This window comes from Panulirus ornatus, chromosome 55 (assembly GCF_036320965.1).
Source record: "Panulirus ornatus isolate Po-2019 chromosome 55, ASM3632096v1, whole genome shotgun sequence".
Taxonomy (NCBI): Eukaryota; Metazoa; Arthropoda; class Malacostraca; order Decapoda; family Palinuridae; genus Panulirus; species Panulirus ornatus.
Genome location: NC_092278.1, coordinates 21,072,357 through 21,098,078, shown reverse-complemented (window position 1 = coordinate 21,098,078; position 25,722 = coordinate 21,072,357). Strand labels below are relative to the sequence as shown.

At 46.4% G+C, this 25,722-nt stretch overlaps 1 protein-coding gene across 4 annotated transcripts in view; it reads right to left on the bottom strand.

Moving 5' to 3' along the window:
• Positions 1–519: 519 nt before the first annotated feature.
• Atg17 (autophagy-related 17) overlaps positions 520–25,722 on the bottom strand; it is a 176,604-nt gene continuing 151,401 nt past the window's right edge. For all 4 annotated transcript variants that reach the window (XM_071693020.1, XM_071693024.1, XM_071693022.1 and 1 more), the window contains one exon: positions 520–6,652. In XM_071693020.1, coding sequence (XP_071549121.1) covers positions 6,521–6,652 — 132 coding nt within the window. In that variant the 3' untranslated portion in view covers positions 520–6,520. The remainder of the gene's footprint in view (positions 6,653–25,722) is intronic.

Here is a 25,722-nt window from a genome sequence, read left to right as displayed (position 1 = left end):
CCCTCCTTGCCTATGTATAATGGCACTAAACAGGCATCCTGCCTTCAGTTCCTTGATGTACAATGAAAATCCTGACCAACCAGTAAACAGCACTGTGTCCTACTTTCTTATTAAAGTCAACTGCAGTTCCGTTCATTTCTGCCACACTTGATCTTATGCAAAGCTTTAACTAATTCCTTTTTTTTCACCATGACATACAAATATCATTTGAAATTAGTGACATGGGATCTGTGTTCCTTTTTACTTGGTACATTGTCATGTGCTACAAATAATCTGTGTTTATCAAAATGAAGATATTGACACTTAAAAATAAAAAGGAACACACAGGATTATGGCCAATTTTTATAGTGTAAGCTTCCTTAAGTAAAAGTATGTATTACTAAGTGATAACAAAAATTTGTGAAAGAAATCTGAATATGTATAATTTTCTTAATATTATAACATGCTAGATGATTATGGATAAATATACCACGCAAATTGATACCCATAAGAATTTGACAAGTGTGAAATGAAAGACTATTTTTATCATAATTTACTTCAGTACTCATGGAAAAGCGTAATGAAAATGTTTCATACAACATACATAAAATCCTTCTTACTCCCCACACTCCACACACAAAACAACAACATATCAACATTGCAGCTGACTACAGCTAATGTCTTGTGGGTGGGCCAGTGTTATGTGATAGTGTTCTACAGTGACTGATTGATTAAAATCATTTGCTGTGCCAACAACTAAGGTCATCAGCAGAGATTCTACAGTGATGATTTGGAGGATTTTTTAAGATTTCCTTTCATCGCTGTAAATTATACTCACTATTAACAAGCATGATCACTGGGATTGACAATGATTCCATACTATTTCATAGTCACTTGTGTAATAAAGTGGTCTTTAATCTAAGTGTTCTTATTCAGGAATACTCTCTTACTAATAATTACTTTATATATGGTTACAGACATAAATGACAGTAAACTTATTTTATATGTGCATGTGATGATTCACTTTGATCTGCAGCATGACAAACCTGATTATGCATCTACAAATCAGGTTCACAAAGACACTGACACAAAGTACACCCAATTAAAAATAAAGAAAATCAGGAAATGGCATTTTATCCACCTTATGAATATTGGTTAATTGAAAGTTCATGTAGGAACAAAAACCTGGTTTACATGAATCTCGTATGGTAATAATGGAGATACTGAAATTTCTCCTCTTATGACTATTTGCTTTACTTTTTTCAGTGAATGAATATATGCAAGTTGAAATAAAAATGTGAACACTTACTTACAATCAATTCTTTGAAATGTATAAGTGAGAAAAAAAAAATATTTGCTGCTCTTCATTCTTCATAAGGTTGGCAGTCCCCCAGGGCAGGAGGGTTCATTTAGTCTAAGGTCGTCAAAGAGACATCCCCAATAACATTAATCTTAATGCATCACTAATCCTGCCTAGCTGAAGGAATGAACCTACATTTCTTACACTGACACTGTAGAATGCTACCACAGTGCTGTGATGCCTTTTTTTTTTTTCTGGTTTATCACATATGCTGGCCACCCTATACCTCTCTTTTGCACTGTCTCTACTGGAGGATTTATCCAGGGGAAAGAGGGTAAAACTCCCTCAACCAGAAGGTTTAGACAGCTGTCTCACCACATGAACCAATAAAAAAAATGAGTGAAACTACCTACACTGAGTGATGAGGGATTCATGAAAAACAAAATATATGAGATGTCCTAAGCTAAGAAGGTAGTTCTAGTTGTCCAAAATTCTTCTTGGTTGAGGAATCCCAAGAATACTGACTACTAGAGTCAGTTTATATCAGCTGCTGGCCCTTAAGGAGTCACACTGGATGTGGGAATCACACTTGCCATGCATTTACATATACAATATTAAAAAACATAACCGCGCTTCTTCCACTCTTCTTTGAAAAGCATCATTCTACACGCACTCGACATAAATCGTGGAAATGTCTTACAAATATATATATACTTGTATATATATATATATATTTATGTATGTATGTATACTATATATATTAGAGAATATGTACAATTATATTCTTTGTTAGATGCCAGCAAAATGACTATAGTTTGTATAGCATATTGAGAGTGTTCGTTAGTGTGCAAGTCATAAACTTCCAATATCCAACGTTGTTTTCAAATGCCAACTTAAAACCGACACCTAACTTATGCTTAAAAAGAATCATACAAATCTATAGAACACATTATGATTAGCAAATGCCATTTTTATAAAAATGTACATTAATTTTTGTTTTGTTTCACATAATCATGCTAAACCAAGATGCTACACACTACAACCTCTACAGTTTGAAGACCTGGGCCCTGCTTAGATTATAAACTACACACTAGGCTTATGTATGGTGCTTAACTGTTTGGCCACATTTTCAAAATGCATCACTGTTATCAGCTTACAACACAATAGAGAATATTATGCCCTTTTTCTTTTAATGATAATGGGGAATATTCAGCTTTGAGTTACCCTTTTCAATTATTAATGCTTGATGGAGATTGTAGTTGCTATCAAAAATAATAACATAAACTTTGCAATGTTATAAGAAAAAATGACTACACTGAAAATGTGGCTGCCATATTTTCTGAACACACACTTCAGTCAGCAGACACCAAGAACAAGCCCAGTGATAAAATTTCCTTATGAGAGAACGTGTTTAGTGTCACTTCTACTGGTTTGTTTAACCTGTGCTCTCCAGTATCATGAAATAATAGAGGCCATCAAGTTGAAACCGCAAAAGATAAAATTCTTAATACAGCCATGATTTGCTAAACTGGATATTGTTTTAAAAGAGAAATGCTAGGTGTACAATATTAATCTGAAGGGGTTCATTCAGCTAAGTTACACGTTCTGTTTTCATAACAATCAAGCAAATGAGACTTTGCCTCATCACAAAAAAAAAAATAAGCTTTCATTAAATACATTTTCTGAGATACCTTAAATACCAATTACAGTTAACAGCTTGGATTACAGTATTGTTTATACTGTCCTTAAAAGATTACAAAGGCTTGATTACCATCCTGTCTTTTACTAATCCTTTATGAACAAACTACAAAGATGCATTCCTCAGCCTGCTTGTAAGTAGATAAAAAAAAATCCTTGGTACAGCTCCAAGTAGAACTGGTCATATGAGGTTTTGTACGGTACAGCTGAAGCTACAAAAATACAAAATCAGAATTCTTTATAGGATATACAATAGGATTCTAGTGTGCACGGCAATATTTGATTATGGAAAATGGTACTGTACTTCCAAGTTCAGTACACTTGCAAGATCTGGGTCAATGCACAACATGCTGATATAATTCATGTAAATCCCTCAATGCATCTCGCAATCTGAAGGAGAGTGTACAGAAGACTGATAATATGGTCTTTTTATGTACCCAAAGAAGACGATACCACAGACTGGAATAATCTGACCAAAGGTTACCATACGTATAAGAATAAAATTGCATAGGAATTAATTACCACAGAGGGAATAAAGTGATGATATTGTACAGAAAGGAATATAATGCAGGTCCACTACAGTTACACAGCATCATTTAAAGCAAGTGGAAATTTGGGGGAAATATGAGCATAAAATAACAGAAAAAACTGTCTTCAATGTAATTTTACACAGCTAACAAAAGTATTTACAGAGCTGGGGCAAATTTCAATGGTAATTTCTGCTAATTGATGAGGGCTGAATAAAATAATGTGAACCGGTGTATAAATCACTTTTGACCTTTACTGTTGATGAAATAATAATAGTATATGAATGACAGGAAATTATATGCAAGAATGATGTGTTTAGTAAAGCAATTGTTTTGAGAGTGACAATGCTTAATTCAAATTATTCTTAAATGAATAAAATCAGCATATCAAGATTTTCTTGACACCAAAGGTGGTCCAAATTAACTAATCGTAAATAATGTTGGAGATCAGGGCATTTATACTTTTGCAAACTCTAATGCAAGAAAACTGTAATGCAAAAAAAAAACAAGCAAAAAAAAAAAAAGTCCAATATTCCTTTTTCCAATATGTATGTGTGGACTGATGGAAACCTTCCCCAGAGATAAGTTTTGTAGAAAATTATATTTTGCACGTTTGGGGAAGATATGTATACTACAGCATGCCCTGAATAAATGATATAGCAGAGGTTATTTAGAGAGAGCTAGTAGTCTAAAAACAATGATAAAGACATACATGTTATCCAGCTTACTATCCAATCCCTAATGAGCCATACTATGCCCATGCTAAGACACACTGTGCTCGACACTTACACTACAAACCTTACAGGAACAAATTTGTGGTATTAGGTCGGTCAACATTCTCAAAACAAGGTATCACTATATAACTCTGAAAACACTACATGTTTTCTAAACCAGAAAATATGTATGTATAAATTCCCTGACACAAAGAAACTGTGATGACTGAAATAAGTATGTATGTGCCACACATTTGCATTTCTCATAATACTAAATAAGGTCAAACAGACAATGCAGTCAACATCAAATTGAAATAATTATTCTTAACGACATCAAAATTCTTTTATTGTTCAGATTTTTAGGAAAGCAAGTAAATCTTTTAATATACTCCCCCACATATCCTTTAAACATTTATCAAACAACCATCTAAATAAGAATCTTAGTACCATGTACAGCGATCCTGTTTTTCCCAACTGCAATCAACTGCATAGTCAGAATATTCTCTGCATGGTTTTCCTGCTGTTCAGCTTTCATCAGTCAGTATTATCATCAACAAAAGAAATTATGAAGCTATAATGGAGATGAAGACATGATAATAACTGGTCATAACTCAGCATGTGAACTTTCCCCATCAAGCTAGAATCCAGAGATTTACGAGATAGCTACAGCTGTCTTTTCTCACCTAAAGTTCTTCATTCAACCAGCACAGCAATTAATTCTAATTGAAACTGTGACTCACTTAATACGATGTACATCCAGGCAATACGCAAACTACACATTCCACTAATACAACCTCTTAAGTGTCATAAGTGAAAAAAAAAATCATAAGAAACAAACATCTATGTGGCATGAACCACAATTATTAAACTGAACAGCATCAAAATAATGCTATTCTAGGCAAATCTAGGTAATAAGTGAAAACAAATGATCAGCTCCAAAGAATAATCATCTATGAATGCAAAGTTCACTGGAAAAGAAGGCTGACCAAATATGTCAAATGGACAATGAACCTAATCTCGATAATAATCCCTGAACACTTTTGAACAGCAACATGTATGAAGGGTGAACAGTGTCTTCTGTGTACGTGGGAACAAGCTTTTCTTTGTTCAGGTGATGCACTCAAGGCAAACAATATGCATGGAGACACTTGCCTAAGTTCAAGTGTTGCACTGAAGGCATATAGTTTACTAAATTTCAGATGTCAATGAGGAAGGTAAACAAATAAAGGAACTCCACCTCAGTGTTTTGGTGCAGCATTTGTACATACTAGTGGACCTAAGTGCACCTTTAGACTATAAAACTTAACACTGACATACAAAGCCATGGGAAGTTTGCCTAAAAGTGTCACTTTAGGAAATATGGATTACTCTAACTTACCCCTCCTTGCACAACACATCAGGTGGTGCCAGACCACACCAAGCTGGTTCTCGAGACTCGAGTACATGGTGTCCCACTGAAGCTGTTGAAAGCCTTTAGCTCATTCTATCAATTCTAACTCGCTCAGGCAGGCAATGTCCACTCAATCACCACCGTTTACATTCCCCTCACCCTCGTCACCCCCCAGCCTGCCCACTAAGTGACCAAGGTCCATCCACTACTGGCAGCTATCTCACTTTGTCTTCTACTCTTCTTTGTGTCCACCCTAATACCACTACCCATGATCCACCACTTACTGCTTCCATACTGTTATCTACAATAAGTGACACATTGGTCGTCTTCTAGTGCAAAAGCATGCATAAATGATACTACAAAAACCATCGTTTTCCTGCAATAGACTAAATCTCATTGTTATTGGGGGTATTGCACTTGATATTCTAGACTCAGTAAGGGTAGTGGCAGTGACTGTCACAGGAGAATTGCTCCCTTGGCCGTGAGACCTAGAAGTAATGGCAGCAGGATGGCTATCGATGGGTAGTGCAATAAAAGTGGGTAACCGTTCATCCCTGGCATGAAATGTAGCAGTGATGGCAACAGGTGACATGGTGGGAAGTGAAACTGATGTGGTCATGGGTGAGCTAACCCTGTGACTATGTGATGTGCTGATGTTTAAGGGAGAGCTATCAGTATGTGTATGGGGTTTTGAAGACTGATTTCTGTAATGAGATGATGCACTGATGGGTTCTGATGGGCTGTGGGAAGCAGATGTGTCTTTCATGATAGAGTAGCCACAGTGGGTGTGAGATGCACTGATGGGTCCTGATGGGGTATGGGAAGCAGGTTCACTATTCATGATGGGGTAGCCACAGCAGGTGTGCGGTTCAGAAGCGGTGGGTGCAGGAGGGTGGCTACCCTGGGCGTTGGTCTATTGTGTAGGTGTGGACGGTGGTGGATCCCCTCTGCGGGTGTCCCTCCGGGCACTGTCCTCCCCATCCCAAGGCTTTGCCATTACACGATAGAATTTGGTCCCCTTGGGAACACGGAACCTGTTTTCATCCTGAAAATAATATAAATTTTTTTTTAGTAGGCAGAGAAAAAGAAAAATCATACAAAAGTTAGTACTACTATATACAGGCTGATAAAACTTAAAACCCCTTTTTCTTAGAAGATTTAAAATTAAAGCATTGCTACACACCCCTACAAATTTGCAAGAAATACTAGTCCCATCTGAGGTAACGCTCAGATTAATCTGTGTTGCTGAATGTGTTAATGGGCTACATTTCAAGCTTCTTAAAATTATCATCCATGCATTGTTCTGGGGTCTGTTTCATTGCATGGAGATGGCTGGTAACTAAGACATCTTGGGCAGGAGTCTGCAGAAGCTACCTGGTCTGGAATGCAAAGAACAACATTCTAGGGAGATGTCTTCTCTCTCGAGGAACAGGTTGTGATCAGAGCTTTGTATTCAAATCACTGTTCTGTGCGAAGGTGACTCACTACATCCAATTTCATGGGTAACCATGCTTTAAAAGTTTTCATCTTTTCCTTGTACAAAATGTTTTGGCATCATACAAATATGTGAAAATCAAAGTGGACATGGAATTAATTTTATTGAAAGACAGTTGATAATACTGTACATCCACCAGACTTAAACTGATCACAATGAAAGACAAAATACTTAGTGATTAAAAAAAAATAATTACATTGGATTAAACAAGAGAAAAATCAAATCTAAACTAAACTGACTTTACCAATGCACAGTCTTGGAATGATTGTTCATATACAGCACAGGCAACACAAACCAAATGAAAATAAAGCCTTAACATACTCTGACAGAAATGTGGGAATAAAAAGTTATAGATACCTACCTATATGCAATAGTGAATTGTGAATCTACACTTCAAAACCACAGGAAATTATGTAGATACCTCTAATTCTACCAGAAACTTTAAATGGGTTGTATAAAGTCTGGCTTATACTAGAGTGTCCATCACATGAACTGTGCAAAATATTTTACCCAGATTATGATATGGGCATACAAATTTCACAAATTAGGGAAAATATTTGGCCACATTCATAAAATGTTCATTTTACATAAAAAGGGTAAAATACATATACATACTATACATTTTTATTTCATAATTGCCAAAGACCTCTTTTCCAGCTCTTGCAGTTCCAGTTGCAGGGAAATGATGGACTCCTCTGGAGTGAGGACTCTAATGACACTGTACTCCCAGTGATACAACCTCACCAAAGAAAGCCAACTTTTCACTCACAGTGTAATCTTATCACCAAAGAATGCAACTTTTCACTCCGTGTAATCTGATGCAGGCTGAGTCCAATGCTGTTTCCTGTGGGGTGGGGTAGTGCCAGGAATGGATGAAGGCAAGCAAGTACGAATATGTACATGCATGTGTATTTATGTATGTCTCTGTGTGTGTATAAATGTATATGTGCGTGTGTGGGCGTTTACGTATATATATGTGTATATAAGTGGATGGGCCATTCTTTGTCTGTGTCCTGGCGCTACCTTACTGATGCGGAAGACAGCAATCAAGTATAATATATATATATATATATATATATATATATATATATATATATATATATATATATATATATATATATATATATATCACTTATTATTTCAAATGAACTTTTTCTGAATTCACCATTTACTCCTACGCACATCCACCATATGGGAAATAACTTCAAATTATACTGTTTGAAAATTACCCAAAAGTTACTTTATAACTAAGTGCAAGTACAACTTCTACAGGCAGTGCAAAGTAGGCAGATATGGAATGACAGCGGGTGTAGAATACTCTGTATTGGAGTCATGTACATTTGAGAAAGGTGCAATCGAGCAAGTGGGGTTCTGTCAGGCTGTATGTACTGGGCAAGGAGTACTGAGGCAGGGTGTAGTAGAGCATACTGTAGTGACTTAGTGTGTAGTGAGGAAATGAGTTCTGAGGCACACATATGGTGGTTAGTGTACCGGGAGCAGGCTGCAAAGGGTACTGGAGAGAGTGTGGTGAAGCTGTTAAGCTTATTGCAGGGCGTAATGGGGTGTTGTGAGGCAAGGTGTAGTGATGCAGGGTATTGGGTGGGGGGGAGGGGGGTGTCAAGGTGTAGTGATGCAGGGTATAGGGAGGAGGGGGAGTTGTTGAGGTGTAGTGACGCAGGGTGTGGCAGGGGTAGGGTGTAACCAGGAGGGTGTAGCCTGTGCAGAGGTCATCAGTATGCAGGGAGCGTTGATGTTTGCCTGGCGCCTAACCCTTCATCACAGCCAACCTCTGCTTACACACACACACACACACACACGTACACACATTGATACACACATACAAACACTGCTTACACACGCACACACTCACGCTTACAAACTACCTACAAACATGCACACAATGCTTACACACACGCATATACATGAACACACACAAATATCCTGACGTGCGTTTGTGTAAAAAAAAAAACAAAAAAACCTCCGAGACCTATAACCTTATGTGTGACACCTATGTCCTTATAGCCCCGATGTCTTTACCGAATGTAACTAATAGACCTGTTCACCCCTCGGCTACATATTTTATTTCACCTTCAACAATTAATTGTTGTCATTAACGTCGGTACAAACGTTCCCCCATGCAGCTATGCGGGTCATGACACACACACACACACACGTCTCTCTCTCTCTCTCTCTCTCTCTCTCTCTCTCTCTCTCTCTCTCTCTCTCTCTCTCTCTCTCTCTCTCTCTCTCTCTCTCTCTCTCTCTTCCATACTTACCAAGACGATGGAGTCCAATCTAACCTTTGTTGAGGGTGTGCCCGGTACGTGACAAGGAAGGGAGGGAGGGAGGGCAGAATCACAGAGGAGGAGGAGGTGGTGGTGGGTAGCGATTGCAGGGAAGACGTCAGTCCCTCTGTGGTAACTATCGCCCCCCCCCCCCCCCATTGAGCACGACGCTCCGACCCTAAGGGCATGACGGACGGACGGACGGACGGCCTGGCCCGTGACCCCTCACCCCTTATATAAAGGGCCAAGTGCAAGGTCAGGCCATCATCATCGTCGTACCTTCGTCCTCAAGGGTCGAACCCTTCTCGAAGGTCGGTCCGTCGAACCCTTGTCGAAGGTCGCCACGTCGTGCTGATGACGTAATCACAAGTTGTTAGGGGTTAGTCGCAATCGAGGTCGGAACCATCAACGTAGACCACAGCGTACTGCACCACACTCGACCCCGATAAAAACCGAAGTTACGATCATCCGAAAGAGGGATCGAATGACCCGGAACAAAACAAAAAACAAAATATATTCCACACATACAAGAAGCGGACGAAGCTGATGGCGCGTACGGCAGCGGGAGGAGAAGCCCTTCCTGCAGACGTGATGGTTTTCATAATGTGGGATGGATATTTTCACTCCCTCGTGAAGGGTAAGAAAGTCGTGGAGATGTGTTCTTGTAACTGTGTTGTGGGGGGAAAGTTGCCGGGCCAACACTGAGAACGCTACAGTGGCTGATACACTACGCTACAGTGGCTGATACACTACGCTACAGTGGCTGATAACACTACGCTACAGTGGCTGATAACACTACGCTACAGTGGCTGATAACACTACGCTACAGTGGCTGATACGCAACGCTACAGTGGCTGATGCACTACGCTACAGTGGCTGATACACAACGCTACAGTGGCTGATACACTACGCTACAGTGGCTGATACACAACGCTACAGTGGCTGATACATTACGCTACAGTGGCTGATACACAACGCTACAGTGGCTGATACACTACGCTACAGTGGCTGATACACAACGCTACAGTGGCTGATACACAACGCTACAGTGGCTGATAACACTACGCTACAGTGGCTGATCCACTATCACCATCTGTAATCTTTTGGGTGTGATAATAAAAGGGGTCTTAAGAGGTCATGATGGCCTGGCCTTTGACCTGAGCCTGACGGGGGTCAGGTCAAAGGTCAAGTCTCGTCAGTCCTCGACCGCCCGTTCTCCAACGCTTTCATCTCGCTATTCCGAACGGCATTCCACTGATAACAACAAAGTGATGTCCCGCTTGGTACAACGCAGCGCTCGACTTCAAAATCCTAAAGTCAAGGAAGTGGGAGAATCCGGCAGGAGCCCAAGTCTCGGCAGGATACAGAAGGATATGGGGAAATAAAACAGAATTAGAATATCTATTTTGGGGGAATGAATCTGAATCCCATATTGGGAATACATTCGAGTACATGGGAAGGACATGTAACACAGGAGACCTCACGGTCCATGTACGTCATTACAAATACGATGGTAAAAACCAGGAGGTTTCAAGACTGTAACGAGGATGGCAGTTCAAGGGGGGAAGAGAGGAGGTTGTTACCAGAGATAGGAATTAGCAATCCTGGGTCATGGAAGCCATCTTGTTTCAACAGCAAACGCCAAAGCTAGAGTCTGGGATGTATTCATACAGGAGGGAGAGACGGTACATACAGCCTGCCAGCATGTGAGAGGTGTATCAGAGAGCAAGGAAAGGAGGAGAGGGAAAGAGAAATTCTTATATTTTCCCCAGGCAAGACACACCCTCGTGGGAGGCGCCTTCAACCGAGTGAAAATTAAGCATGCGGAAAACAAGGATGTGTGTGTGTGTGTGTCACGCCTGCATCCTTGAGCTGTGTCCTCCCGCGATTTCTCATCTATGTAAATGACTCGCCACACACGGGAACTTTGAATCACACCCGAATATTCCCGCCGATGAGGTTTGACGCTCGTGTGTGTGTGAGAGAGAGAGAGAGAGAGAGAGAGAGAGAGAGAGAGAGAGAGAGAGAGAGAGAGAGAGAGAGAGAGCTGTGGAAGATGGTGCTGCACCATCTGTGGTGGAGACGCTCCTTCGGGAGTGGAGGGTTGGTGTGGTGGTAGATGAAAGGGACAAGCCAATACGATGGTAAAAAAAAAAAGAAAAAAAGGGTTTGCAAATGGGACTTCCAGCAAAACGAAATGACACACACACACACACACACACACACACACACACACACGAACATGTATAAAGAGACACAGAGAGACACACGACAGTTTTAAACATACATAAACACACATACACCGAGCGGGCCACACAGTAGGTAGGGCAGTAGGGCCACAGACCCAACCAACCAAGGAACGTGTACCAGTAACCTAACCTGGCAGTCGCCACGCACTACTGCCTTAATAACACATTTTTCACCACAGTTCCACCACACCTGAACTAGCGCGGTCGCCACACCACTGTGTCAACACGCCCGCTGTCAAACATTCTGTTGGTCGTTTTTTTCTTTTTTAGATATTATTTCAAACGTCCGCGTCCCTCCATGTCGTTATTTTCCGTTACTGTATTCATGTAGTTGTTTTTTTATGGGTGAGAAACACTCGTTACATAGTATCATGTTCCACGAGTACAGTCCGTATTTCAAACAAGGATATTACAGTGTTTTACTGTACCTTCTGTTTCTACCTTCGGATCTCTGGAACATAATCATAATGATGGTTGTGATGACCTAAAACTAAACCATTGATTACTTTAGGGAGCAATGTGACCTGGTATCCCTAAACCTCAGCGTGGGTGACCTGTTGACCCAGAGAGCCCCAAGTGACCTGGTCTAGCGAAACCCGTCTCTTTATTCTCTGACCTCGACAAGTGACCTGGTAGCCTCAAAAACCTGTGACCTTAACCTCCTACCTGTTGACGTGAAGAACAATGACCTGGTCTCCCCCCAGAACCAGTTCACATGACCTCATGACCTCCGGCCTCACGGGGCAATGATCAGGGCCTCCAAAAAATGTAAATCAAATCCCCCGCCTCAAAGAGAAGTCTCCTAGAACCTCCAAGGGTTACCATACAATCCTCGAAATAATTCTCTCTTTTACCTTCTCCCTCCAAACATATCATTCAACTCCACCGCCTTCAAAAAGCCTTCTCCTCCAACCCCATTTAAAACAGGCCTCCAAACCCAACTACGAAAAAAAAAAATATCCCCTCATGCTTCACCTCCTACAAACAACACCCATTCAAATACTTTCCTACTCCAAAAACACAGAAGAACTTGCATCTCCTCCAAACGACCCCCCGCCCGCCACCTCTCCCCTCCCCAACACATCCTCCTCCTCTCTGCCTCATATGGAACGCCTCCAAAAGCGTGGGCGTTGGAGGGCGTGTGTGGACCACAGTCTTCCAGGAACAGATGACTACGTAAAGCCCTCTTGGGAGACAGCCCCATACACTACCTCGTTCTTCTACAACATTCCCGATTACCCTGGGTCAAATAGGGTTGACCCTAAACCCTGTTGGATGACCTAGAGGTCCTACCCTACGGGGTCAACCCTAAGGCCCCTATTTGCACCTAATGGGGTCAACCACGCCATCTCCCTGACTGTCTTCGTCCGTTACAACCAAAGCCAGGCACTTCTCCCTTGTTTCCTTGCAATGGTACGACTACCAAGACGTGTTTGATACACTGTTCTCTCTACTGTGACCAACCAAGGTCAACCGGCGGTGTGTTCTGTATCCGTCAAACAACCCCCTAAGGGGACACAAGGTCAACAACCCTCAACTTCAACCCCTAGCCATTTAAGATGTCGTCCCCGTCATCAACACTACGAGCTACGTTATAGCCATCTGGTGGTGATTGTTATCATTCGTTGTGTGTTACGAAAGAGAGTTCTGCACACACACACACACACACACACACACACACACACACACACACACACACACACACACACACACACATTCCGGTCTACGTCAGGTACCCATTTATCGACCAGCCCTGAGAGGAGGATGAACATCTGGACTGGCTGTGGACCGATTGCCGCACCCATGATTCGAACTTGGGCTGGCCCGCGCGTGAATCATGATCAGAGACGCTGACAACTACATCACATTATGTGGCATTCCAGACTCATCAGCCCTGGGTTCATCCACGACTGACTTCCACCACATGACAAGTTTTCTTTTAAATGTGAGAGAACAAGCGAACAATCCTTGTAGGTTCTCTGCTTGACCTCACAATGTTATTTACATCCCTGCTGCACTCCCCGCTACGACTGGAAGCCTGATACATCTGTTCCTGGACTCCCTCTAACTTATCCATTCCCATTTGTCTGACTGCGGAACCAAAACTGTATTCAAATTTTGCTGCTTCGGTACACACTGCAAGGGGAAAAAAAAATCATGTACACACTGCAAGAAGTAGAAACCTTCCTCATGACATTTCTCTCGACGTGAGGTTTCTCATGATCATACCACGCATTATGTGCCTTGATGGCATCATGTCTGTGCATCTGTTCGAGTATAATTCTTTTACCTTTGACATTTTCTTCATCTTCAGTGTGGTTTTCAAGCTGGCCAGGATGTGTAAGGGAGGTCCTAGATATAATGCCCCCAGAGATTCATCCGTTCAAATTTCTCCCCATCACACCACTTTCACTTTCGTCCACTTTTTAAAAACAATATTTGTGGGTCTTCTCGCATTATTCATTCATCTTCCGATCCTATCATTTTACTCTCTCTCTCTCTCTCTCTCTCTCTCTCTCTCTCTCTCTCTCTCTCTCTCTCTCTCTCTCTCTCTCTCGAGAATAAGCGTATGACGATCCTAACGCTGTCACCCCTCAAGAAAACATAAGAGAATTTGTGAAGGGATAAAATCACAACCATTTCGTGAGATCAACACTTAAGACACAAGTCTGTCCCTCCCTCCTCCTCCTCACCATAGTGGGTGCTGGTGATGCCCGCGACAAGCCCCCGGGGCTCTGGACCACCAGTCGCTCACGATTGACAGTCGCCTCACACCAAGATACCAGGACCAGGCAAGGATGCTCGGGTAGACGACAGGTACTACCTCGTAACGACAGGTGGGGCGGCGCAGCCCCCGCGCGCGCGCACCCCCTCCTTCAGGAACTCCACCGCTCCCTTGAGAACGGATGCCCAAGCTGGCCCACATACGCACGCACATGCAGATGCACACAGTAACGAATACACATTGGAATAAGTGTACTGATACACACACACACACACACGCACACACACCTACACACAGACTCGCACATAAACATGCAAACGCAAAGCTATGCATACATTTATGTACGAGGGTGTGCAAGGAGGAGGAGGGGGTGATGTTTCTTCTTCTCTGAGCTAGCCAAAGACATCTCTCCTCTAATTCCCTGTACCACAGACATGCCACACAGGGACTGGATGACCACATTATGCATCCTTAGATGACCTATGGCTGCCTCACCCCCCCCCCCCACTCTTCCTCCGATCTCCCCCAGCTTCCTGTATGTACGATGTGTACGTAACTGGCCACACATGCACAAGGCAACGAGCTCAACACACACACACACACACACACACCGTCTCTCTCAAGAGTCTGGGAATACAGAAGGCTTAAATTCTCCCTTGCACCGCCTTCCTTGGCTTCCTGAACTCTTATCTACCGCCGGCCGGGTTAGGGACACGCCGGGATCTCTCTCTCTCTCTCTCTCTCTCTCTCTCTCTCTCTTTCTCTCTCTAACCCTCGTTGATTTCATCGAATCTCTCCACCCAGTCGACCGTAACAGCACAACTATCAACCCCTGGGCTGAGCTGGGTGGGTGTCTCGTCTCTCCTCATTCCACGGCTTTGAAAGACGACCGCACACGGCCCGACCGTCGTCGTCGTCGTCGGCCGGCGGTCGGACGCTGCCGAAGGGAGAGGACGCTGGCATCCATCTTCCAGTCCCTCCGTCCCCTCCCCTCCCTCCTCCTCCTCCCTCACTCACCTGTGGCCTCCCACAGGACACACAGGGTAGGGGAAACCCTTGTGGTTCGATCCTCATAACACGACTGTGCCCTTGATGGACGAGGCCGTGCTCGGAGAGAGAGAGAGAGAGAGAGAGAGAGAGAGAGAGAGAGAGAGAGAGAGAGAGAGAGAGAGAGAGAGAGAGAAGCACGCTGACGACCCTGCCATCGATGCCAAGCTGTGCTAACAGCTCTCTTTCCCCCGGACCACCTCCCTCGCCTTCCCTCTCCTGAAACAACACCCTCTCCTCCTCCTAACAGTTCCCAGGGCTGGAGCCTCGCCAACCACGTCACTACTATCAACCAAGGCCGTGGTCATGCACGCCGGCCTCCCTCCCATCTCTTGCGCGTACACGAGGCGGGAAGGAAACACAACAGGGCGACTATACCCCATATCCCCTCAAATGTCCACCTCGTAGGAGGACACAGGACGCTTGTCCTCCTTCCACCTGACCTCGAGATCATCCGACACAACTTTCCATCTTTCCCAAACTCACCTGTGATGCCTCCTCCTTCCCCCCCGGCCCGGGTCTTCCTCCCTAACCAACACACAAGAAGGATTACTAGAATAAGTACAGAGAAGAGCATGCAAGATCATCCCCCCTCTGGTCACAAGGTTCTAAACACACTGGTCCTCTTTAACTCTCTCCGACCATCACCTGAACATCCTATATATGACGGTTCGGGAAGAGCCTACTGCACCATTCCCCGCCACCGTCGTCATCTTCCTAGAGATCCCTCGTCCCCTGGGTTGCAGTTCGACACCACGACCAGATCGAGACCGTCCCAGTTGTACCAGACATCCCCATCCTAACTACTGTAAACATGATCAGTAATCAGTTGACTGCCATCTTGAAAGTATCTGTGAGTACCGTGTTTACACCCATCTAACCATCTTAGGATGATGTTATTATCAACACTGTGGGTAGCCTCTTCTGCAGGGGAATTCAGTAAACCTTTTATCATTATCATTATAGTAGTAGTAGTAGTAGTAGTAGTAGTAGTAGTAGTAGTAGTAGTAGTAGTAGTAGTAGTAGTGGCAGTATATACATAGATCAAGACTTTTACAGACGAACACAGTCACACAGACACAAGCACACACACACACACACACACACACACACACACACACACACACACACACACACACACACACACACACGAACCAAAGTTTACCCCCAAGTCAGCGGTCCATGGCCGAAGGGGGGAGGGGAGGAGGGGGGGGGGTAGTGGTGGTGGTGGTGAAGTGTAGAAAATTGTTGTGTGCCAAGTTTGGTGGTGGCGTCGGGTTGTGTGGTGGTGGTGGTGGTGGTGGTGGGGAAGGGGGGGATGGTGGTTACGGTGGGGGGGAGGGAGGGGGAAGGGGGCAGCGAATCCAGGAGGAGGATAGTGGGGCATGGGAGGTTGGGGGTGGGGGGAGTTGGGGTGGGCGTGTCGTCGGGGGCTGGAGGGCAGGTTGGCTGGCTGCCCAACTTGCTGAGATTTGAGTATCGTGTGTGTGTGTGTGTGTGTGTGTGTGTGTGTGTGTGTGTGTGTGTGTGTGTTGGGGAGGCTAGGTTAGGGCGGGGAGGAGAGGAGGAGGGGGAGGGGGGGGAGTCTAGCCTGGCGGGCGGGCAGGGGAGGGGGGGGGGTGTGGCTGAGATTTGTTGGGGCCTAAGGGGGGGGTCAGGTGGTCGCGCGGGGGGGGGGGGGGGTTGGCTGCTGAGATTTGTTGGGGGGTGAGTGTGTGTGTGCCGCCGGGGGGGGAGGGAGGGGAGGGGGGAAGGGGGGGGGAGATGCTGAGATTGGAGCATCATCTGCCAGGACGGGTTGTGTGCTGGTGGTGGGGGGGGGGGAGGGGATAGACGGAGGAGGAGGAGGGGATAGACGGAGGAGGTGGGGAAGGGGGGCGTCGGACGGACGGGCGGACGGACGGATGGGTGGATGGATGGATGAATAAACGGATGGGTGGGTGGACTAATGGGTGGATGGGAGGATGGATGGGCTTTGGGGGACTGATGGATGAGTGGATCGATGAATGGAGGATGGTGGGTGGAGGGAGGGAGGCGGTGGATGGGTGGGGAGAACGGATTGATGACTGAGTTGACCAGTGGTTGCGTGGGAGAGAGAGAGAGAGAGAGAGAGAGAGAGAGAGAGAGAGAGAGAGAGAGAGAGAGGTCAGGTCAGGTCAGATCTACAGTCGCCATGCAAGACAGGAGTGACCCCCAGGACAATACATCCCTACCACCACCACACACAAACCACACCACACACAAACCACACCACACACCACCAAGCCACCAGCCACACACCACCACACCATCAGCCACACACCACACCACACCACACCATCAGCCACACACCACCACACCACCAGCCACACACCACCACACCATCAGCCACACACCACACCACACACCACCAAGCCACCAGCCACACACCACCACACCACCAGCCACACACCACCACACCATCAGCCACACACCACACCACACCATCAGCCACCCACCACCACCACACCACACACCATCAGCCACACACCACACCACACCACACCATCAGCCACACACCACACCACACCACCAGCCACACACCACACCACCAGCCACACACCACACCACACACCACACCACACCATCACCACACACCAACCCACACCACCACACCACACACCACACCACAGCCACACACCACACCACACCACCACACCACACACCACACCACACCATCAGCCACACAACCACACACACACACCACACACAACCACGCCCACCACACCACACCACACCACACACCAGCCACACACCACACCACCAGCCACACACCACACACCACACACACCACACCACACCACAGCCACAACCACACCATCAGCCACCACACACCACACCACACCACACCACACACCACCACCACACCCACACCACACCACACACACACCACCACACCACCACCCACCACACCCACACCACCCGCCACACCACACCACCCGCCACACCACACCACACCACACCACCCACCACACCACACCACACCACCCGCCACACCACACCACCCGCCACACACCACACCACACCACCAGCCACACACCACACCACACCACACCACCAGCCACACACCACACCATCAGCCACACACCACACCACACCACCAGCCACACACCACACCACACCACACCACCAGCCACACACCACACCATCAGCCACACACCACACCACACCACCCGCCACACACCACACCACACTACCAGCCACACACCACACCACACCACACACAACCACGCCACCAACCACACACCACACCACCAGCCACACACCATACCACACCACACCACCACCCGCCACACCACACCACACCACACCACCAGCCACACACCACACCACACCACACCACCAGCCACACACCACACCACACCACACCATCAGCCACACACCACACCACACCACACCCACACACCACACCACACCACCCGCCACACCACACCACCCACCACACCACACCACCCGCCACACCACACCACCCGCCACACACCACACCACACCACCAGCCACACACCACACCACACCACACCACCCGCCACACCACACCACACCATCAGCCACACACCACACCACACCACCCGCCACACACCACACCACACCACACCACACACAACCACACACCACACCACCAGCCACACACCACACCATCAGCCACACACCACACCACACCACCCGCCACACACCACACCACACTACCAGCCACACACCACACCACACCACACCACACACAACCACACACCACACCACCAGCCACACACCACACCACCAGCCACACACCATACCACACCACACCACCAGCCACACTCCACACCACACCACCCGCCACACACACACACACACACACACACCACACCACACCACCCGCCACACACCACACTACACCACACACCACACCACTCCTCCCGCCACACACCACACCACACCACTCCTCCCACCACACACCACACAATACACCCGTCTCACGTCGCATTACCATTCCATTATTACTGGCCCATCTGCATGGGCCACACCCGTGGACCGGCGCCAGTCTCCCTGGCCATCTACCTGGCCCAGTGCAACCTTACCCCCCATCCACCCCTATATCCTACCCCCTCCCTAGCCACCACAAACACACACCTTACATCATGCTTCTCTTGTGCTGTACTGCTGCAGTGTACTACAGGTCTGGCCCTACAGTGTACTACAAGCCCGGCCCTACAGTGTACTACAGGCCCAGCTCTACAAGTGTACAAGTGTACCACACGCCCGGCCCTACAGAGTACTACAAACCTGGCCCTACAGTGTACTACAGGCCCAACCCTACAGTGTACTACAGGCCCAACCCTACAGTGTACTACAAGCCTGGCCCTACAGTGTACTACAAGCCTGGCCCTACAGAGTAGTACAATAATCACCTCAACAGACAAACTACAAGCATTGACCTTATTACTAATTCATCCAGAGCCAGGGTCAATGGTGCAACATAAGCTATGGCTGTGGAAACTGCAAGAAAAACAAAATGTGTAGTAAGCAGGCAAAATCATCCACGTCACGGGACGTCGAGAAATAAAAACTCAAAAAAGGAAGAAAAAGGAGAATAAGAACAGAACCGAAGACTTGAGATGTGAAGACAAGAGAAATGAGGGAAGATAAGAGATGGCACTTTCATCAAAATAAGGTGGGGTCAAGTCAGGATAAAGCAGGACTTAAAATAAGGTCAAGAAGGGTTGAGGGAAGGACAGGTCAAGAATGAGGTGGTAGAAAAGAAGATAAAAAAAAAATATTAAGGCAAAAAAAAAATTTAAAAATGAAGCTGGAAAAAAAAAATTTAATTTGAAAAATGACCCAAAAATCATCACATAAAATGACTAAAAAAATTTCCAAAAAATCTCAAACTTGCTACATTTTCCACGGGCTCAATATCTATGAGCAAGTCAAATTAAACCCCGGAGCTGAACATTTTTCAAACGTACGCACGAACGGACGAACCTGAGGTGCATAGCCGGTGGCTGAAAGTCAAAAAACTTATACAAAACAAAAGAAAGTCACTTCAGGGATGATAAGAGAGAACAACAGAACTGTAATGGGGGCAACAATTCGAGGAGAATGGGTAACAAATGGTCAAATCTTTATGGGGAAATTGGTAAAAATAGATATCGCTAAATAGGTCACAATAGGTTCCCACTTGTAAAATCTGGACACAGTACGGCAAAATTGGGATAAATGGGGCATAATGGGTAATATTCGATGAAATAGGGTTAATAGGCTACAATTGGGTGAAATGGGGGAAGACTTGAATAACATACGGCAGACAAGGTTCAAAATTGGCGCCAAACCCAGCCACAAATGGGCTGTGTGCCATTCGGCTCCCCCCCCCCCTCGTCCACCTCAACACACACACACACACACACACACACACACACCGCATCAGGAAAGCTCTTCCTAATCCCTATTCCCTCCCCTTACCAATCACCATGGCTCCAATCCTTCCATATATCAGTCATCTACCCTTAGCCTCACGTCATACCCACGGTTCGAACCCCCAACTCCGAATCCCCTCCTCCCCCCACACCCAATCAAGACACGTCCCTAATCCCAATCTCTTCCCTTAAATCACCCCCCCCCCCCCTAATTCCCACCCAATAAATCCATCGACACCACCGCCAATCGTCGCACAATCCAACCCCAATCACCAACCACTTCACACCGTCGTTAATCCTGACAATGCCCCCCCCCCCACTAATCCCCAATCCCTCCCACAACACCCCACTGTGATACGATCCATATAAGCCACAGCCGACCACTATTAAACACCTTCCCTCCCTCCTCTCTCCTCCTCCTCTTGTGTACCCCTGACGTGTGAGGAAGGTCTCAGTGGCGAACGTCGCAATAAAAATCTCTCTAAACGACCCGCCGTACGTACGACGACATCACTTGTGGAAACGTCGTACGTCCGGCAAAGGGGGAGGCGCGCGTGGACCCCTCCTCCTCGTCCCAGGATGGCGAAGGTGTCGTACGCATCATCACCTTCCGTCCCCGGTGTTGTCGTACGTGAATTGGATGGAGCTGTTTCGCTCCGGATTACGGCGTCGTCATGTCAAGGTGAGGGGGTTGTAATCCATCACTGTGGATTACCACCGTCCTCTACACGAGGGATTAAGGTGTTGTGTGGGATTACACCGGTGTTGAGAAAGACGGGATTTTATGTAAGGATTAAACAGTCGGGATATCAATGAAAGTGGATTATATTACAAACATTACAGGGGGTTAAGCAATTACATACCGAAGGGATTAACCTGAAGTAATCCCCACGACATGGAAGGTTGTTCAGGTCGCTTAACGAGGTCAACTCGTAACAGCCGTGTGGCCTAATTAGTCGTAGTTACGTGCCTAATTAGTCGTACAAGAGGGGATTAACTCAGGGTGTTAATGGTATTAACACCTTATTATGCCAAGGCAATTATCATCTTGCACCGCTGGGCTAACTGCTCTCTCTCTCTCTCTCTCTCTCTCTCTCTCTCTCTCTCTCTCTCTCTCTCTCTCTCTCTCTCTCCAGCCCCCCCCCCCCGGGTGTCGGTTGGGGATTTTACAGCGGCGGGATGCGCTATGTGGTGTGTGGGCCAGCCAGCACACTTCAGTGGCTGTCTAGCGTCACTCCTGTGACCCCGGGGCGGCTGTCTTATGTGTCGGTCTCACCCACACGTGAATTCCAGGCATTCAGAGAACACACAAACACACAAACACACTCTGCGCCTCATACACAACCCTCTTTTTCATTCCTGAACATGAATTAAAAGAGTCATAAGCCGACCTATTGATAGTTAATGGGGTCACGAGATGACCTCCCATCCCACAGGTCACCACCAGATGGGAAGATGACCTCTGTGAGGACCGGGGTGCTGAGCTAATGTCACTTAAGGACGGTGGCAAAAGAAAAAAAAAAAAAGAAAATCTACTCACACACTTGTCCAATCAGCCACACCTCAGCGCTCGGGGTTACCAGTGAACTACCCTCACACGGTTCTTAATATCATTTTCAGATTCGTCCGGCCACAGCCTCCCTTTCGTCTGCAGATGGCCTATCGTCCCCTAATGATCAATATGACCTCAGATGATCAACACAGCCTCAGACGATCAATAAAGCCTCCACAGCAACACAAAACCCGATATCAATCACTATATTATCTTAATTTCCCCCCAATATGAAGTCTCCATGATGACCACAATACGTACAATGACATCTCGTCCCATGTCTCGATGCTCTTATTATGCTGTCAATAAACATCCATTTATAATAACTGACCTGTTTACTGAAAAGTCTAGTTACTGGTAATGGCAAGCACCGATGAACAAAACAATGTCTTATGACAACAAAAACAATGAGAGGGGGTTCGATAAAGACCTGTTCGAATTCCCTATAATTCCACGTCAAATGATCAAATTCTTTAAAAAGGAAAGTGGCTGATCCATGCAGGTAGTGTGGAGATAGCAGTAATGAAACATTATTATAAATTAATCTTGAACGAACGAGACTCAAACTGTCGAAGTGGGTTGTGGGGCAGCAATATATACTTGGCTGGTGAGAAGTGATGTCTCGTCCATGACAAATACCGAAAGCCTAAAACATCGGATATTCCCAGACCAGCGTCTGGGCGGTACGCAACACAGGCAAAGGATACAACAGGTACTTCGATCTAACTGTTATACAAAGAGAAAGAAATGAATGAAAAGAAAGCAGTGGTGGTGGTGGCAGAGGCGGCATTCAAAGCGCCCCGAGTGTTCAAAATGGAAAAAAAAATAATCAAGGGAACATAGTGTTGACCACCTTTCCCCCCCTCATCACCCAGGTATTTAGACCACAGGTTGGGTACATAGTTAAGACGTTGGTCGGCGGCAGCTCATCGAGCTAATGACGAGAGTCTGGCCAGTGTCTGGGGTTGAGTGGGGAGGGAAAACATACTACAATTACTACTGGATACTAAGATCAAACCACCTATCTGATGGCGGGAGTATAAAGACGTTGAGAACATTCTCTGTTTAAGGGATCGAAGCCTACATGGTGAGTGGATCAACAAGAAGTTTAAGGGATCGAAGCCTACATGGTGAGTGGATCAACAAGAAGTTTAAGGGATCGAAGCCTACATGGTGAGTGGATCAACAAGAAGTTTAAGGGATCGAAGCCTACATGGTGAGTGGATCAACAAGAAGTTTAAGGGATCGAAGCCTACATGGTGAGTGGATCAACAAGAAGTTTAAGGGATCGAAGCCTACATGGTGAGTGGATCAACAAGAAGTTTAAGGGATCGAAGCCTACATGATGAGTGGATCAACAATAAGCTTTAAGTTAATTGAAAAAAAAAATACGATCGAGGCATACAACGAATTTATAGAGGAACTCTGGACTTAAGCTGTGAGGGGAGGGAAAAAAGTGGCTCGGGATGAATGAGGAGAAATGATTTCTCTTTTTTTTCCCCCTCCACAAATCTGGGTACCACCGGTGGAATACATCAACATGTCTGCTACTGTCATACACGCCAGGGAGGAGGTGGTGGCATGGACAAGACGACGATGGTCAACAACACCAGGGGTCAGGGTCATCATTATTATCGACGCTGAAGTCTACTAATGGCAGAGATGATCTTCAACAGGTTATTTTACCTCGTCTGACGCTAACGGCTCTCCCCGTTACACCGTCCTCTCTCTCTCTCTCTCTCTCTCTCTCTCTCTCTCTCTCTCTCTCTCTCTCTCTCTCTGTCTTTACTGTGTGTATAGTGACAGAAGTAGTGATACTATTACTACAACAACTGGTTTTAGCAGTATAGTGGCAACAACAGCTACAGTAGTAGCAGCAGCAGCAACAGCAGCAGTAGTAATAGCAGTAGTAGTAGTAGTAGTAGTAGTAGTAGTAGTAGTAGTAGTAGTAGTAATAGTAGTAGTAGTAGTAGTAGTAGTAGCAGGAGCAGTAGGAGGAGCAGTAGGAGGAGGTTGTGGGTAAGTAGTAGTCACCAGCGGAGTGTTGACCAGCCGAGCAGGAGGCGCCCTGGCCGCCTCGGGTGTATAGGCAAGGTTGGGGAGGTGACCTCTGAGGCAGGTCGTCCCAGGCCCGGGACAAGCTGGTCGGGCGTGGGACCTCTGCCTCCTCCCCTGCCCCTCCACGCCCTCTGCCTCCCTCGCCCGGGGACCAAATCTCTGCACGTACCCCCACCCCTCACCACCCCCATGGCCCAGCCCAGCCAGCAGGTGAGGCGTGTGTAAATCAGGGAGAGAGGGAGGGAGAGGAGAGAGAGAGAGAGGGAGAGTGGGCGTACGGGAGGCAGGTGGTGGAGACGCAGGCAGGAGATGGGGTAGTGGAGAGGAGTGGGGGAATAGTCACAGGTCGGTGTCCTGTGTCTTACATTGTCTCACACACACACACACACACACACACACACACACACACACACAAGGACGCCAGCCATGGATACCCTCATTGACCCGCCTGAGCCATGACCATAACGACCATGGTTCCGCCGCCCACGACCCGCACGCCCACACGGGGGTCGCCTGGCCCTGTCGTGCCACGACGAGGGGGCAACAGGGAGGCAGGTGACAGGGCGGGCGCCCACAGCACTCCCCTACTGTGCCTCCTCTAACATCCCTCCAACACTCCCTCGTCCACAATCACCAACACACACACACACACACACACGGGTCCTCCAGACGTCATCTGAGGGTTCAGGAAGAAGCTACTGCACCATCCCCCGCACCACCACCATCGTCTCCTTCCTGGAGATCCCTCGTCCCCAGGGTTGCAGTTCAGCACCATGACCACATCGGGATCATCCCAGCTGGTACAGACCGCTACGGGAACATCCCAATCCCAACGAGGGTGAACATTATTAATCAAACTCGACTAACGGGCTCATGTGTCAAGACTGTCTGCGTTGCTGCAGTCATTACAATGCTAATTATAATACGAATCTTATCATTATTGTCATCGTTATTATTACCATTACTGTCATCACGTCATCCATCATTACACACACACACACACACACACACACACACACACACACAAAACACATGCAGCAACACCTACACACAAATACGGGCTCACTCCCCACCACCCCTGACACACAAATATAGGCACGAACACTTATTTACTTACACACACACACACACGCACACACACACACACACACACACACACACACACACACACACATAAGGCCGTTGACTGACGGTGTTTTCGCAATGATGCCATGGGCAGGCCCTGTTTGTGAAGCCCAAGGGGGGGGTGGGCGAACACACACACACACACACACACACACACACACACACACACAC